Here is a 17,562-nt window from a genome sequence, read left to right as displayed (position 1 = left end):
CTTTAAAAGTGACTATAGTATCTGCTTCCATTACCTCCCCTGGAAGCGAATTCCAGGCACCGACCACCCTCTGTGTTTTTAAAAAAAAAAAAACTGCCTCGTCCGTCACCTTTAAACCTCACCCCTCGCACCTTAAACCCATGGCCCCTGGTAACTGACTCTTCCACCCTGGGAATAAGCTTCTGACTGTCCACTCTGTCTGTGCCCTTCATACTCTTTTAGGCCTCTATCAGGTCACCCCTCAACCTCCGTCATTCCAGTGAGAACAACCCAAGTTTCTCGAAACTCTCCTCATAGCTAATGCCCTCCATACCAGGCAACATCCTGGTAAATCTTTTCTGTACCCTCTCCAAAGTCACCACATCCTTCTGGTCGTGTGGGCGATCAGAATTAAACACAATATTCCAAATGCGGCCTAACTAAGGTTCTATAAAGCTGTAACATTACCTGCCAATTTTTAAACTCAGTGCCCCGGCCGATGAAGGCAAGCATGACGTATGCCTTGTTGACTACCTTTTCCACCTGCTTTGCCACTTTCAGTGACCTGTGTACCTGTACACCCAGATCCCTCTGCCCATCAGTACTCTTTACTGTATATTTTCCATCGGATTAGACCTTCCAAAATGCATTACCTCACATTTTTCTGGATTAAACTCCATCTGCCATCTCTCTGCCCAAGTCACCAACCGATCTATATCCAGCAGTATCCTTTGACGATCCTCATCGCTCTCCGCAATTCCACCAACCTTTGTGTCCTCGGCAAACTTACCAATCAGACCGGTTACAATCTCCTCCAAATCGTTTAGTCCCAACACTGATCCCTGAGGAATACCACTAGTCATAGCCCTCCGTTCAGAAATGCACCCTTCCACTGCTACCCTTTGTCTTCTATGACTGAACCAGTTTTTTTTATCCATCTGTCAAGCTCACCTCAGACCATGTGCGACTTTATCTTCTATATCAGCCTGCCATAAGGGACCTTGTCAAAGGCCTTACTGAAGTCCATGTAGACAGCATCCACTGCCCCTACCCTCAACGATCATATTCGTCACTTCCTCAAAAAACTCAACCAAGTTAGTGAGGCATGACCTCCCCTTCACAAAACAATGTTGCCTCTCTCTAATACACCCATTGATTTTCTGGTGGGAGTAAATCCTATCTCGAAGAATCCTCTCCAGTAATTTCCCTACCACAGACATAAGGCTCACCGGCCTGTAATTAGCTGGATTATCCCTGCCACCCTTCTTAAACAAAGGAACAACATTGGCTATTCACCAATTCTCTGGGACCTCCCCGTAGCCAGTGAGGATACAAAGATTTCCCTCAAGGCCCCAGCAATTTCCTCCCTTGCCTCTGTGTCCTCGGGTATATCCCATCAGGCCCTGGGGACTTATCTACCTTAATGTGTTTCAAGACCCCCAATACCTCCGCCTTTTGGATCTCAACATGACCCAAACTATCTATACCCTTCCTCAGGCTCATCATCCACCAAGTCCTTCTCTATGGTGAATACTGATGCAAAGTACTCATTTAATACCTTGCCCATTTCCTCTGGCTCCACACATAAATTCCCTTCCCTGTCCTTGAGTGGGCCAACCCTCTGCCTGGCTACCCTCTTGCTCTTTATATATGTATAAAAAGCCTTGGGATTTTCCTTCATCCTGTTGGCCAATGATTTTCATGACCCATTTTAGCCCTCCTGACTCCTTGCTTAAGTTGCTTTCGACTTTCCTTGTATCTCACCCTTGCTTCGTGTGTTCCTAGCCTTGATAAATGCTTCCTTTTACTTTTTGATTAGGCTCACAATATCTCTCATTATCCAAGGTTCCCTAAACTTGCCATACTTATCCTTCATCCTTATAGGAATGTGCCGGTCCTGAGTTCCCAGTAACTTACACTTGAAAGCCTCCCACATACCATATGTTGATTTGCCCTCAAACATCTGCCTCCAATTTACGTTCTTCGGTTCCTGCCTAATATTGTTGTAATTAGTCTTCCCGCAATTTAGCACCTTCAACTGACAATAACACCTATCTTTATCCATCAGTACCTTAAAGCTTACTGAATTGTGATCACTGTTCCCGAGCTGTTCCCCTACTGAGATGTTGACCACCTGGCCAGGTTCATTCCCCAATATTAGGCCCAGTATGGCCCCTTTCCCAGTTGGACTATCTACATACTGTTTCAAGAAGCCCTTCTGGATGCTCTTTACAAACCCTGCCCCATTCATGCCCCAAGCACTAAGTCAATATATGGGAAATTAACATCACCCATGATAACAACCCTGTTACTTTTAGATCTTGCCAAAATCTGCCTACATATCTGTTCTTCTATCTTCTGGCTGTTGGGAGGCCTGTAGTAAACCCCAAACATTGTGATTGCACCCTTCCTGTTCCTGAGCTCGACCTGTATTGCCTCACTGTATGAGCCATTGTATGAGCCATCATACAGCGAGACAATATGTCGTCATAAGAATTTCAAAACTGAGGTTGGTAGTTTTTTGTTGTGTAAGCGGAGATAGGATGGTGGATTCTCACTGTGGCCTGCACGGTTTTGTCCTGTTCATTCCCACTGTCAAGATCTGACAACTACAACAAATGATTGAAATCAGAATTGATTCTGATGGATCACAAAATATTCCTGCAATGTCCATCAGAAGGGAACAGACATATCTCTCATTCTACTTAGATAGGAAGGTGGAAATATCTAAACTCTCTCTCAAACTCTACAAATGGAGAGCAGACACCTCCATATCTTCACTGTACTTTACCCAGACAAATCCATTACCTGATAATGTACAAATCGCATATCTCTGGAATAAATAGCTGCTGCCCAATGACAGCTAACCCCCAGTTTGATCGATTGAGCGAGTTCCTCCAGTTTCCACTGCTGCTGGACCTGAAACTTGTGAGCAAGTGTCAAGTGCAGTTGTTTGTTGTAGAGATCAATCTGACAATCTATTTGGAGAAAAGGACAAAGCCAAGAATCAAACAGGTGCCAGCTTTGCACACAAATATCAGAGAATCATATTCACTGCATCTTCTTGAAAACTGTAATCCCCCCAAAGGGTGATGAGTGGACAAATCCATTACCCCCCAACCTTTCCCACGATCCTGCACTCTCCCCATGACCCCGTGACTTCCCTACTCACCCCATGACTTCCCTACTCACCCTATGACTTCCTTACTCTTCACAACCCAGTACTCTCCCCATGATGCCCATGACATCTAGGAACCCCCTCATTCTCCCTGTGAACCCTCCCAATATCCCCACAACATTCTGTGGTGACCCCAGTCTCTTCCCATGACCCCTAAGTTACACCCCACTCTCTTTCCTCCTCCCCTGACCTCCCTCTTTGTCTCTCTCTCTCTCTTGTTTCCCGACACCCTCACTTGCTGGTGTCTGTGGCAGTCTCTTGAGCAGTTTGAGAAACTCAAATTCACAGATTAACATGAAATTTCCAGAAAGATTTCAAATGGGCGTAATCTGTCATCCATTATAGACTAGCCGTCAATCAGCATCACATCATTTACATGATAAATGGGCAGAATGCGTGGGTGATGTCTTCTTATATTTACTCACAGGATGTGGACATCACTAGCTGTGACAGCATTTATTGTTTGACTGTAGCTGCCCTTGAGAAGGTGGTAGTGTGCTGCCTTCTAGAACCCATGCAATCCATGTGCTGTAAGTAGATGCACAATACGGTTATGGAAGGAGTTTTAGGTGAGTGTGAATATGGCTGTAATGACTGGATTGTAACAGACAGGTGTGTAACAGACAGGTGTGTAATGGGTAGATGTATAACAGACACGAGTGTGTAACATTTGAGTGTGGAGTGACAAAAATCTGCCTCATTCGACATTGAATATATCCACTGACCCACCTCCACTGTTCTCTGGAGAAGAGAAAACCACATCTACTGACCATCTGAGAGAAATGTTAATCTCCTCATCCCCATCCTAAAAGGGAGACTTCACATTCTCAAGCTGTGTCCATAATTTTAGTTCTATCCGTAATGGGAAATACTCTTCTAATATCCCGCCCTACTCCAAGATCTTATAAGTTTCAATCTCATAAGACTGAAAAATTAATTTCCTGAGGGGAATTTTTTTCCAGAGGTGTTTTTTTTACACAGTAGGGTGGTAAGTGGTTGGAATGCGCTGTCAGAGGAGGTGGTGGAGATGGATACAACAGCAACGTTTATGAGGCATTTTGACAGAATAGACTGGGATATAGAGGGTTACAGACCATGTATTTTAGCCCTCTTGAAATGAATGCTAAAATTCATTTGACTTCCTAACTGCCAGTTGAACTTGCATGTTAACCTTAAGAGCATTCTGAACTAGGATTTCCAAAACCCTCTGTGCTTCAGATTTCTGAAGCCCTTCCCCATTTAAAAAAGTCTAAACCTCTAAGCTTCCTATCAAAGTGCAAAACCTCACACTTTCTCACATTGTGTTCCATCTGCCACTTCTTTGCACACTCTCCCAGCCTATCCAAGTCCTTCTGCAGCTTCCCCGCTTCCTCAACACTACCTGTCCCTCCACCAATCTTTGTGTTATCTGTAAATTTCGTAAAAATGCCCTCAGTTTCTTTGTACAGATCGTTAACGTTCAATGTGAATAGTTGTGGCCCCAACACTGACCCTGTGGAACTCCACTAGTCACTGGCATTATGTGATAGTGCAGTCTAAACATTCCCTCTTGTGGGAAAATCTAGAACTAGGGGTCATTGTTTAAAAATCAGGGGTCACCCATTTAAAACAGAGATGGGGGGGATATTATCTCGGAAGGTTGAGAGTCTTTGGAACTCTGTGGAAAGGTGGTGAAAATCAAATCTTTAAATCTTTTTAAGGCAGAAGTAAATAGATTCCTGATTGCCAACGGCGAAAGGTCATTGAGCTGAGGCAGAAACATGGAGTAATGAACAGTGGAACAGACTGAAGAGGCTAAATGACCACAACAACAAAGACAATTCCATTTGCCACTGTTCAGCCCATCTGACCATATTGACTGAAAGAACTGCAGATGCTGTAAATCAGAAACAAAAATAAAGTTGTTGGAAAAGCTCAGCAGATCTGGCAGCATCTTTGAAGGAAAAAACAGAGTTAACATTTCAGGTCTGGTGAGGAAGGGCCACTGAAGCTGAAACGTTAACTCTGATTTTTTCTTCACAGATGCTACCAGACCTGCTGAGCTTTTCCAGCAATGTCTGTTTTTGTTCCAGATTTACAGCATCCACAGTTCTTTTGGCTTTTATTTGCTAAATGACCAGACATGGATATTCTTTTGTCAAAGATCAAGATAAAATTGTGAAGTGATTCATTTTGGGAGGTTGAATTTGAATGCAGAGTACAGGGTTAATGGCAGGATTCTCGGCAGTGTGGAGGAACAGAGGGATCTTGGGGTCCACGTCCATAGATCCCTCAAAGTTGCGACCCAAGTTGATAGGGTTGTAAAGAAGGTGTATTGACTCTCATTGGCAGGGGAATTGGGTTTAAGAGCTGCGAGGTTATGCTGCAGCTCTATAAAACTCTGGTTAGACCACATTTAGAAAATTGTGTTCAGTTCTGGTCAGCTCATTACAGGAAAGATGTGGAAGCTTTAGAGAGGGTGCAGAGGAAATTTACCAGGATGCTGCCTGGACTGGAGGGCAAGTCTTATGAGGAAAGGTTAAGGGAGCTAGGGCTTTTTTCATTGGAGTGAAGAAGGATGAGAGATGACTTGATAGACGTTTACAAGATGATGAGAGGCATAGATAGAGTGGATAGTCAAGAGACGTTTTCCCAGGGCGGAAATGACTATTATGAGGGGGCATAATTTTAAGGTGATTGGAGGAAGGTATAGGGGAGATGTCAGAGGTAGGTTCTTCACACAGACAGTGGTGGGTGCGTGGAATGCGCTGCCAGCAGTGGTAGTGGAGTCAGATACTTTAGAGACTTTTAAACGACTCTTGGATAGGCACATGGAGGATAGTAAAATGTAGGGCATGCAGGGTAGATTGATCTTAGTAGGATAACAGGTCGGCACAACATCGTGGGCCGAATGGCCTGTACTCTTCCATGTTCCATGTTCCAATGAGTATAGGCCCAACCCATTCTTCAGAACATTCAGAATGTTCATCCTTTCCTTGCAGGAAGCATTTGAGTGGAACTTCTCTGAACAGTTTCGAACATGATAATATCCTTTTGGTCAATTAAAATGACAAAAACCATACCCAGTGTTTGGAAATGCTGGCTATTCAAAATTGTGACTCTTTTTCAATCCTATTCTCAACTGTTGGCAATGTTCCTGCAAGTAATTAGTCGTAAAGATTTTACAGAAAGGTCGAGGGTCCTCTTTCCAATCATGTCTGTGCTGGCTGATGAAAATAAGAAGTAGGAGTGGGAGTGAGTGATTCAACCCCTTAAACCTGCTCCACCATGTGATATGATCATGGCTGATCTCATCTCAGCCTTAACTCCACCTTCCTGCCTGCTCTCAACTAACCCTCCAACCCATTTCAAATTAACAATCTGTCTCCTCCTAAAATTTATTCAGGGTCTCAGCATCCATGGGAGAGTGAATTCCACAGATTCATGACCCTTTGAGAGAAGTAATTTCTCATCATTTCTGTTGTAAATCAGCTACCCTTTATCCTAAAACTATGACCTCTCATTCTAGATTGCCCCATAAAGGGAAACATCCATCTGCTGTAATCTCATTTTCCAGCATTGGTCTATAGCCTGGTATGTCTTTGCATTGCAAGCACAGTTTTAAATACTTCTTGAGTTCTTTTGAGTTCCCACCTCTTCTACCCTTTCAGGTAATGAGTTCCAGATACCCACACCCTTTGGTAGTCAACTGGGTCTGTATTCAACAGAGTTTCTAGGAATGTGAGCAGATCTCATTGAAATGTATAATTTTTTGACAAAGCTGGACAGACTTGATGCAACAATGATATATCCCCTCAGGTGGGAGAGTCCAGTCAAAAGGCCTCAGGGTATGGGGCAGGCCATTTTGAATTGGGATGAGAAGTAATTTCTTCACTGAATGTCATCAAGGTCAAGTCACTGAATATATTTAAGAAAGAAATATACTTCTCAACATTTAAAGTGTCGGGGATATGGCGACAGAGCAGAAGTATGGCATTGAATGGAGCAATGATGCAGAGGTGCCTGTGCAGGACAGGGATGGACAAGGTCAGAAAGCACCTGAAACCAGGTTATAGTCCAACAGGTTTATTTGAAAACTTTCAGAGCAAAGCCCCTTTGTCAGGTGGGACACTTGAAGAAGTAGATTCCAAAAGCTTGTGTCTTCAAATAAACCTGTTGGACTATAACCTGGTGTTGTGTAATTTTTGGCATCAAGATGGAGGATCGAGTTGAATGACAGAACAGTGACAACATGAAGAACGGCAGGTTATTTCTCTGATTTTCTCTGTTTCTGTGTTTCCAGTTGTTGTCCAGACTTGCACAGTAGAAGGAGCGGCACGGTGATTCAATAAAACCATTGGCGGCATGGTGGCTCAGTGGTTAGCATTGCAGCCTCATAGTGCCAGGGACCCGGGTTCGATTCCAGCCTCGAGCGACTGTCTGTGTGGAGTTTGCACGTTCTCCCTGTGTCTGCGTGGGTTTCCTCTGGGTGCTCCGGTTTCCTCCCTCAGCACAAAGATGTGCAGACTAGGTGGATTGGCCATGCTAAATTGCCCAGTGTGTGGGTTATAGGGGGATGAGTGTGGTGGGATGCTCCAAGGGTTGGTGTGGACTTGTTGGGCCAAAGGGCCTGTTTCCACACTGTAGGGATTCTATTCTACTAAGATACAGCAAAATGATTTAGTTCAAGCTCTCAACACCTATCTCAGTCTATGGCATAAAATAAATATTGGCTGCCAAATGTTTAATCAGCACATTGATCCCATTATGTAACTGTTTCACTGAACACTGCAATGCTTTATGACAGCACTCACAATCAGAGGTTCTGCTAATTCCACCCGAAGAAACATCCCACATGGACACCATCTGACAGTCAGAATGGAGTGTCTGGAAGCAAACCTTCCTCATCCAGATGCTTTTTCCACCACTCTGGCTAACTAGGATCCTGAATATGGAGCAAAATCCTCAGTCTCCCACTATATCCATGAGTCAGTATACCTTGGCAAGTTTACAAAGAGATGACCTAATTCTACGAGGCAGCCTGGTGAGGCAATAGCTCTTCTACAGTCAAGTCCTGCTTTCAGGTTTCAGCTTGAAACCTCCTTTATCACAAGTGAGTCAGCAGATGACTTGGCTTGTGTTTCATTGTTGTGCTCAGTTGTGGAATCCTCTAATTGACTACCTGTGGTCCTCCCTTGCAATTGTCCTCAATCCCCTTCGACTTCCAGCAAGACCTCAAGACACTGCAGAGGGAGTTCCACATCGATCAGTGCCTCCATTGCATCCTACAGTTTGATGCACGATATCCACCTCAGATTACAGCCCTATGGAGGCATTCAGATAAGGGCTACATTCTCCAGTTTTGATAGTGTTATCCCAGTAGAAGCAAATTGCTGGGATTTTCCAGTGTCCTGAACTCATTGTCCAGATACTTTGGTGTATTTAGAGATACAGTCCAAGGTTCAGTGGCAGCAGAGGCAGCATGGCACACCTGGGGGTGAACAGTGTCAGGAGCTACTAGATAAATACCTGAGGAGTGGGGTTAGTCAAAGTGCTGGGAGTGAAGCTGAATCCACAGGCAGCTTTCAGGAGGTGCTATCACAACTCAGGAACCAGATCTAGAAACTGAGAAGTGTCTGGAGGAGATAGATTACAAAGAACTTGCTTTGGTCGTTGTGATTTGTCAGGAAAACAGAGCGAGAATGAGAAGTCTGATTTTGGTGATTAGTGGATAACGTTTTGTCATTTGTTCTGAGATTATTTTCTGTAATTGATAAGGTTCACAATGGCAGAAGAACTCAGCATTGTGGAATGTTCCTCCTGCCATGTAGGAAATCAGGGACACTTCCAGTCTCCTTGGTCACTGTGTGTCTGGAAAACATGTTCAACTCAATGACAGAAGGGCCCAGCACATCAGTGCAAAAGTTAAGGCTGAAGCTTTCGCAGCAATCTTCAGCCAGAAGTGGCTCCTCAGCTCCTCCAGTGGTCCCCAACATTACAGATACCAGTCTTCAGCCAATTTGATTCAATCCACATGGTATCAGGAAATGGTTGGAGACACTGGATACTGCAAAGGCTACCGGCCCTGACAACATTCCGGCAATAGTACTGAAGACTTGTGCTCCAGAACTTGTCGCTCCCCAAGCCAAGCTGTTCCAATACATTTACTACACTGGTATCTACCCGGCAATGTGGAAAATTGCCCAAGTATGTCCTGTACACAAAAAGCAGGACAAATCCAACACGGCCAATTACCGCCCCATCAGTCTCCTCTCGATCATCAGTAAAATGATGGAAGGTGTCACTAACAGTGCTATCAAGCAGCACCTGCTCAGAGACACCCAGTTTGGGTTCTGCCATCTTCAGCTGCTTCATCAATGACCTTCCCTCCGTCATGATGTCAGAAGTGGGGATGTTCACCGATGATTGCACAATGTTCAGCACCATTCGTGACTCCTCAGATACTGAAGCAGTTCCCGAACAAATGCAACAAGAGCTGGACAATATCCAGGTTGGGCTGACAAGTGGCAAGTGACATTCGTGCCACACAAATGCCAAGCTATGACCATCACCAAAAAGAGACAATCTAACCACTGTCCCTTGACATTCAATGGTGTTACCATCACTGAATCCTCCATTATAAACATCCTGGGGTTATCAGTGATCAGAAACTCAACTAGATCCACCACATAAACACAGTGGTTACAAGAGCAGGTCAGAAGCTGGGAATACTACAGCGAGTAACTCACCTCCTGACTCCTCAAAGCCTGTCCACCTTCTCCAAGGCACAAGTCAGGAGCGTGGATGAGTGCTGTCCCAACAGCAATCAAGAAGTTTGACACCATCCAGGACAAAGTAGCCCGCTTGATTTGACACCACATCCACAAGCATCCACTCCCTCCATCAACAACTGTCAGTAGCAGCAGTGTGTACTATCCACAAGATACACTGCAGAAATTCACCAAAGATCCTCAGACAGCAGCTTCCAAACCCAGGGCAGCAGATGTATGGGAACACCACCACCTTCAATTTCCCGTCCAAGTTGCTCACCATCCTGACTTGGAAATATATTGCTGTTCCTTCACTGTTGCTGGGTCAAAATCCTGGAATTCCCTCCTTAAGGGCAGGAGGAATGCAGTGGTTCAAGAAGGCAGCTCACCACCACCTTCTCAAGGGCAACTAGTGATGGGCAAGAAATATTGGCCATCCAGTGATGGGCCTGTCCCATGAGTGAATAATAAAAATATTCTAGAACAAAAAACAAAGTTGCTGGAAAAGCTCAGCAGGTCTGGCAGCATCTGTGGAGGAGAAAACAGAGTTAACATTTCGGGTCCGGTGACCCTTCCTCAGAAGGAAGCTTCCTTTACAACAATCACCTTCCTTTTCAATTTCTGTCTTTTCTTCTTCCAGTGCTGACAGCTCGCATCCCGAGGACATCGTTCACTGAACTCTCATTTTGGCCATTACCTTTTTATTCATTCAGGGGATGTGGGCCAGGCCAGAGTTTACTACCCACAGGCTGATGAGGGTCAACACCATTGTTCTGGCTCCAGAGTCATGTATATCATAGAATCCTAGAATCCCTACAGTGTGGAAACAGGCCCTTCAGCCCAACAAGTCCACACCGAACCTCAAAGCATCCCCCCCCAGACCCATCCCCCCATATAACCAACCTAATCTACACATCCCTGAACACTGTGGGTAATTTAGCATGGCCAATCCACCTAACCTGCACATCTTTGGACAGTGGGAGGAAACCGGAGCACCCGGAGGAAACCCACGCAGATGCTGGGAGAATGTGCAAACTCCAACAGACAGTCACCCGAGGGTGGGATTGAACTTGGGTCCCTGGTGCTGGGAGGCAGCAGTGCTAACCACTGAGCCACCGTGCCATCCCACGTATAGGTCAGACCAAGTGAGGATGGCAGTTTCCTTCCATGAAGGATGTTATTAAATCCCATGGGCTTTTACAACAATCGACAATAGATTCATGGTCATCAATAGACTCTTAATTCCAGACTTTTTTTTATTAAATTCAATTTCCACCATCTACCATTGTGGGATTTGAAACAGTGTTCCCAAAACAGTACCTCGCTCTCTGGATTAATCATCCAGCACCAACCCTGCTAGCCTGCTGCCTCACCTTGAGAATATTGTGATGAGTATGCTCCAGGCGCCAAAGGTAGTGTCCAATCACATGGCTATTTGATCAGAAAATGAATGACGAAATTGCCATCTTTTCCCAAGAAACTGAGTCAAAGAGACTCTGGTCAAGGGAGGAATAAGAAATGTGAGTGGATAAATATTGAGCTAAATGTTCATGTTTTACTGTTAACAGAAATGTTATTTGGAGACAACACTAATTTATAGGGATAGAGAAAAAGACTCGGGGAGTTAATGAACTATAAGAGATCTGGGTGTTCAGGTCCATTGTACCTTGAAGGTGGCAACGCAGGTTGACAGAGTGGTCAAGAAGGCCAAACGGCATGCTTTCATTCATCGGACGGGGTATTGAGTACAAATGTTGGCAGGTCATGTTATAGTTGTATAGGATTTTGGTTCGACCACATTTGGAATACTGCGTACAATTCTGGTCGCCACATTACCAAAAGGATGTGGATGCTTTGGAGAGGGTGTCGAGAAGGTTCACCAGGATGTTGCCTGGTATGGAGGGTGCTAGCTATGAAGAGAGGTTGAGTAGATTAGGATTATTTACATTGGAAAGACGGAGGTTGAGGGGGGACCTGATTGAGGTCTACAAAATCATGAGAGGTATAGACAAGGTGGATAGCAAGAAGATTTTTCCCAGAGTGGGGGACTCAATTACTAGGGGTCACGATTTCAAGGTGAGAGGGGAAAAGTTTAAGGGAGATATGTGTGGAAAGTTCTTTACTTAGAGGGTGGTGGGTGCCTGGAACGCGTTGCCAGTGGAGGTGGTAGAGGCGGGCACGGTAGCGTCTAGCTGTATCTAGACAGATACATGAATGGGCAGGGAGCAGAGGGATACAGATCCTTGGAAAATAGGTGACAGGTTTAGATAGAGGATCTGGATCAGCGCAGGCTTGGAGGGCCGAAGGGCTTGTTCCTGTGCTGTAATTTTCTTTGTTCTTTGTTCTATAAAAGTCATCAGTGATGCCTGCTGCCAGTGGGACTTGAATGCAACTAGAACCGAACCAGCAAATTTCTCAGAATGCTCTCTCATACCCACATATGTGTACAGTGTAAACAGTTAATCAAAGCCTGAGAGAAGATGAACCACTCTCTATATCCTCAGTATGATCTCTTGTTTAGTGAGACACAAATGAAAACTCCTCGGCCCTTACCTGCCAAAGCTCTTGCTTCTCCTGCAAAGGCGAGAGCAAACTGTTTGATGATGTCGGCACTTGCTTCATCAAAGAAGTATCCAATATAACTTGGGGTTGAGTGAAGGCTCAGAGAGAGATAGGATGGGAAACGGTCTGCAAACTTGTCCCCTGCTTTCTTCAGTGCTTCATACAAATTCTGCACTTTACGGTCTTCACACTGCAATTAGAAATACCATTAATTACACCAGCCACTGGCCCATTCACAACCTGCAACTTCAAATAGTATCTTTTTTATAAATTCACAGCATGTGCACATTGTTGTCTGGGTTAACACTTATTGTCTATTCCTAACTATCCTTGGAAAAGTGGTGTTGAGCTGACCCACTGCAGTTTGTTGTAGGTATGCCCACAATGCCATTGAGAGAGGGGGAGTTCCAGAATTTTGATCCAGCGGCAGTGAAAGAATGCAGATATATTTGCAAGTCAGGATGGTGGTGGTGGAGGGGAACCGAATCTGTTGCTTCAATTCTGAGGAAGGGTCACTGAACTTAAAATGCTATCTCTGATTTCTCTCCACAGATTCTGCAAGACCTACTGAGCTTTTCCAACAACTTCTGTTTTTGTTTCTGCTTCCCTCGTCCTTCTAGATGGAAGTGTCTGTGGGTTTGGAAAGTGCTCTCTAAGGATCTTTGGTGAATTTCTGCAGTGCATTTTGTAGATAGTACACACTGCTGCTACTGAGCTTCAGTGGTGGAGGGAGTGGATGTTTGTGGATGTAGTGCCAATCAAGCAGGCTGCTTTGTCCTGGATGGTGTCAAGCTTCTTGAGTGTTGTTGGGGCTGCACTCATCCAGACAAACAAAATCATGTGTATGTGAATTAGTTGCAGGAGGAGACCATTCAGCCCTCAAGCTTGCTCTGCTATTACTATGGTTGATCTGATTTACATTACTATGTATCTCCAATAAACTGTAATTCCCTTGTTCATCACAGAAATACCTGCCTCTGCCTGAAAAATACTCAATGAGCCCCCAGCATCACTTTTTAAGGTAGAGTCTTTTTCCAAAGACTCATAACCCTCTGAAATAATCTATTTCTCCTCTTATCAATTTTACATGTGGGGGCCTTTCTTTTGAAACTGGGTCCTTTAGATTCATCTCCCTCACAAGAGGAAACTTCCATCCTCAGGATAGATGGGAAACTTTCAGGTGGGACAGGCAGTGCAGATGTCCCCCATGGCTAATCCCTCTCAAACAGGTACATGGTATAGGATACTGTTGGAGTGGATGGTCTCTCAGCTGAAAGCCACAGCTGCAACCAGTTACATTCTCCCCAGCAGGGAATGGCTAAGTATAGGAGAGGGTAGTGATAGGGACTGTATAGCCAGGGGCACAGATAGGTGTTTCTGGGACCACGAGGTGAGATTCCAGGATGGTGCGCTGCCTCCCTGTTGTCAGGAACAAGGATATCACTGAGCAGGTACAGGACATTCTGAAAGGGGAGTGTGAGAAGTGACAGGCTATGGATCATATCAGTACTAACAAAATAGACAGGAAAAGAGATGAGTTTCTGCAAAGGGAATGTAAAGAGTTAGATAGAAAGTTGAAGAGGGCTGTAATCATGTTGAGGCCAGAAAAATGAAGGTAATACAATTGAATGTGTGCCTAAAGAGCTGGTGTAGGAGGGAAGGCTTCAGATAGCTGGATCATTGGGATTTCTTTGAGGGCAGGTGGGCCCTGTAGAAAGGATGTGTTGCACCTAAACTGGAGGGTCACCAATAACCTCATAGGGAGGTTTGAACATAAGAACATAAGAACTAGGAGCAGGAGTAGGCTGTCCGGCCCTTCGAGCCTGCCCCGCCATTTAATAAGATCATGGCTGATCTTTTCGTGGACTCGGATCCACTTACCTGCGTTCTTACCGTATCCCTTAATTCCTTTATTGTTCAAAAAAAATCTACCTTATCTTTAAAAACGTTTACTGAAGTAGCGCCAACTACTTCACTGGGCAAGGAATTCCATAGATTAACAACCCTCTGGGTGAAGAAGTTCCTTCTCAATTCAGTCCTAAATCTGCCCTCTAATCTTGAGGCTATGCCCTCTTGTCCTAGCTTCACCTGCCAGTGGAAACATCCTCTCTACTTCTATCCTACCTATTCCCTTCATAATTTTATATGTTTCTATAAGATTCCCCCCTCAATCTTCTGAATTCCAATGAATATAATCCCAATCTACTCAGTCTCTCCTCATAAACCAACCCCCTCAACTCCGGAATCAACCGAGTGAACCTCCTTTGCACCCCCTCCAGTGCCAGTACATCCTTTCTCAAGTAAGGAGACCAAAACTGCACACAGTACTCCAGGTGTGGCCTCACCAGCACCTTGTACAGCTGCAACATAACCTCTCTGCTTTTAATCTCAATCCCTTTAGCAATGAAGGGCAAAATTCCATTTGCCTTCCTAATTACTTGTTGTACCTGCAGACCTACCTTCTGTGATTCATGCACAAGGACACCCAGGTCCCTCTGCATAGCAGCATGCTGCAACTTTTTACCATTCAAGTAATAATCCTTTTTACTATTACACCTACCAAAATGTATGACTTCACATTTATTTACATTGTATTCCATCTGCCAGACCTTTGCCCACTCACTCAATGTATCTATGTTCCTCTGCAAAGTTTCACAGTCCTCTGCATACTTTGCTCTGTGACTCATCTGAGTGTCATCTGCAAACTTTGACACCCTACACGTGATCCCCAACTCCAAATCATCTATATAAATTGTAAATAATTGCGGTCCCAACACCGATCCCTGAGGCACACCACTAGTCACTGACTGCCAGCTAGAATAGCACTCATTTATCCCCACTCTTTGCTTCCTGTTAGTCAACCAATCCTCTATCCATGCTAATACTTTACCCTTAATGCCATGTATCCTTATCTTATGCCGTAGCCTCTTGTGCAGCACCTTGTCGAAGGCCTTTTGGAAATCTAGGTACACCACATCCACTGGGTCCCCATTGTCCACTTCGCTTGTAATGTCTTCATAGAATTCCAAAAGATTTGACAAGCATGACCTGCCCTTCATGAACCCATGCTGCGTCTGCCCAGTGGGACAATTTCTATCAAGATGCCTTGCTATTTCTTCCTTGATAATAGACTCAAGCATCTTCCCCACTACAGAGGTTAAGCTAACCGGTCTATAATTCCCCATCTTTTGTCTACTTCCCTTTTTAAACAGTGGCATCACATTTGCTGTTTTCCAATCTGCTGGGACTGCCCCAGAGTCCAGCGAATTTTGGAAAATTACCGCCAGTGCACCTGCTATTTCTCCCGCCATCTCTTTTAGTACCCTGGGATGCATTCCATCAGGGCCAGGAGACTTATCAATCCTTAGCTCCATTAGCTTGCCCAACACTACCTCTTCCGTAATAATGATTGTTTCCAGGTCCTCACCTACCTTCGTCTCTTTGTCAATTACTGGCATGTTATTAGTGTCCTCCACTGTGAAGACCGATACAAAATACCTGTTCAATGCCTCAGCCATTTCATCATATCCCATAACTAAATTCCCCTTCTCATGCTCTAAAGGGCCAACATTTACTTTAGTCACTCTTTTTCATTTTATATATTTATAGAAACTTTTGCTATCTGTCTTTATATTCTGTGCTAGCTTTTTCTCATGTTCTATCTTACTTTTCCTTATAGCTCTTTTTGTGGCTTTCTGTTGACCTTTAAAGTTTTCCCAATCTTCTAGTTTCATGCTGTTTTTGGCCACTTTGTATGCCTTCTCTTTCAATTTGATAGCCTCCCTTATTTCTTCAGACACCCATGGCAGATTACCCCTTTTCTTACAGTCCTTCCTTTTCACTGGAATATACTTTTGCTAAGCACTTTGAAAAATTGCTTTGAAAGTCCTCCACTGTTCATCAACTGTCCCACCATAAAATCTTTGTTTCCAGTCTACTTTAGCCAAGTCCTCCCTCATTCTATTGTAGTTCCCCTTGTTCAAGCACAGGACCCTGGTATTGGATTTTATCTTCACACTCTCCATCTGTATTCTAAATTCAACCATACTGTGATCACTCCTTCCAAGAGGATCCCTAACTATGAGGTCATTAATCATTCCTGTCTCATTACACAGGACCAGATCTAGGATAGCTTGCTCCCTCGTCGGTTCCATTACATACTGTTCAAGAAAACTATCACGGATACACTCAACTAACCCCTCCTCAAGGCTACCCTGACCGAACTGGTTTCACCAATCTACATGTAGATTAAAATCCCCCATGATAATTGCCGTACCATTTTTACAGGCATTAGTTATTTCTTTGTTTATCGCCCACCCCAATGTGATGTTATTATTTGGTGGCCTATAGACTACGCCTATCAGTGGCTTTTTCCTCTTAGAATTTCTAATTTCCACCCAAATGGATTCAACCTTATTCTCCATAGAACCTATATCATCTGTCAGCACCGCCCTGATGTCGTCTTTGAATATCAGAGCTACACCACCTCCCTTACCTTCCTGTCTGTCCTTCTGAATTGTCTGGTACCCTTGGATATTTAACTCCCAGTTGTGACCATCCTGTAACCATGTCTCTGTAATGGCTACCAAATCATATTCATTTGCGATGATTTGTGCCGTTAACTCATCAACCTTGTTACGAATGCTACGAGCATTCAGGTCAAGTGCCTTTATGCTAACTTTCTTACCCTCATGATTTCCAACATCTCTAATATCTCCTGAGTTATCCTTCCTTTTTGCTTCTTTCATAGTCTGCCTTGAACTTAAACCCTCCTGCACACATGCTAACCTGCTGCTTACCTTTTTATTTACCATCATACTCCCTGTCGTTTTCCCTTTCCCTTCCCCCCAGCTCACTAGTTTAAAGTCCTAGTGACCACCCTATTTATCCTTTTTGCAAGAACACTGGTTCCAGATCGGTTCAGGTGGAGACCGTCCCATCGGTACAGATCCCTCCGGTTCCAAAACTGATGCCAATGCCCCATGAAATGGAATCCCTCTTTCCCACACCACTCCCTTAGCCATGTGTTTACTTCCCTAATTTTCTTATCCCTAAGCCAATTTGCACATGGCTCGGGCAGTAATCCGGAGATTA

At 44.4% G+C, this 17,562-nt stretch overlaps 1 protein-coding gene across 1 annotated transcript in view; it reads right to left on the bottom strand.

The window, feature by feature from the left end:
- The window catches only part of LOC109928214 (ubiquitin-associated and SH3 domain-containing protein A), a 138,368-nt gene that overhangs the window by 92,503 nt on the left and 28,303 nt on the right, over positions 1 to 17,562 (bottom strand). Inside the window, exons 4-5 of the mRNA XM_048603146.1 lie at positions 12,460 to 12,658; positions 2,788 to 2,957 (exon numbers count right to left, since the gene is read on the bottom strand). Of these exons, the coding sequence (XP_048459103.1) occupies positions 2,788 to 2,957; positions 12,460 to 12,658 (369 nt within the window). The remainder of the gene's footprint in view (positions 1 to 2,787; positions 2,958 to 12,459; positions 12,659 to 17,562) is intronic.

The sequence above is a fragment of the Rhincodon typus genome, chromosome 11 (genome assembly GCF_021869965.1).
Source record: "Rhincodon typus isolate 14 chromosome 11, sRhiTyp1.1, whole genome shotgun sequence".
NCBI classification, from domain to species: Eukaryota; Metazoa; Chordata; class Chondrichthyes; order Orectolobiformes; family Rhincodontidae; genus Rhincodon; species Rhincodon typus.
The sequence above is the reverse complement of the archived record's forward strand: the minus strand, read 5'-3'. Positions and strand labels throughout refer to the sequence as shown.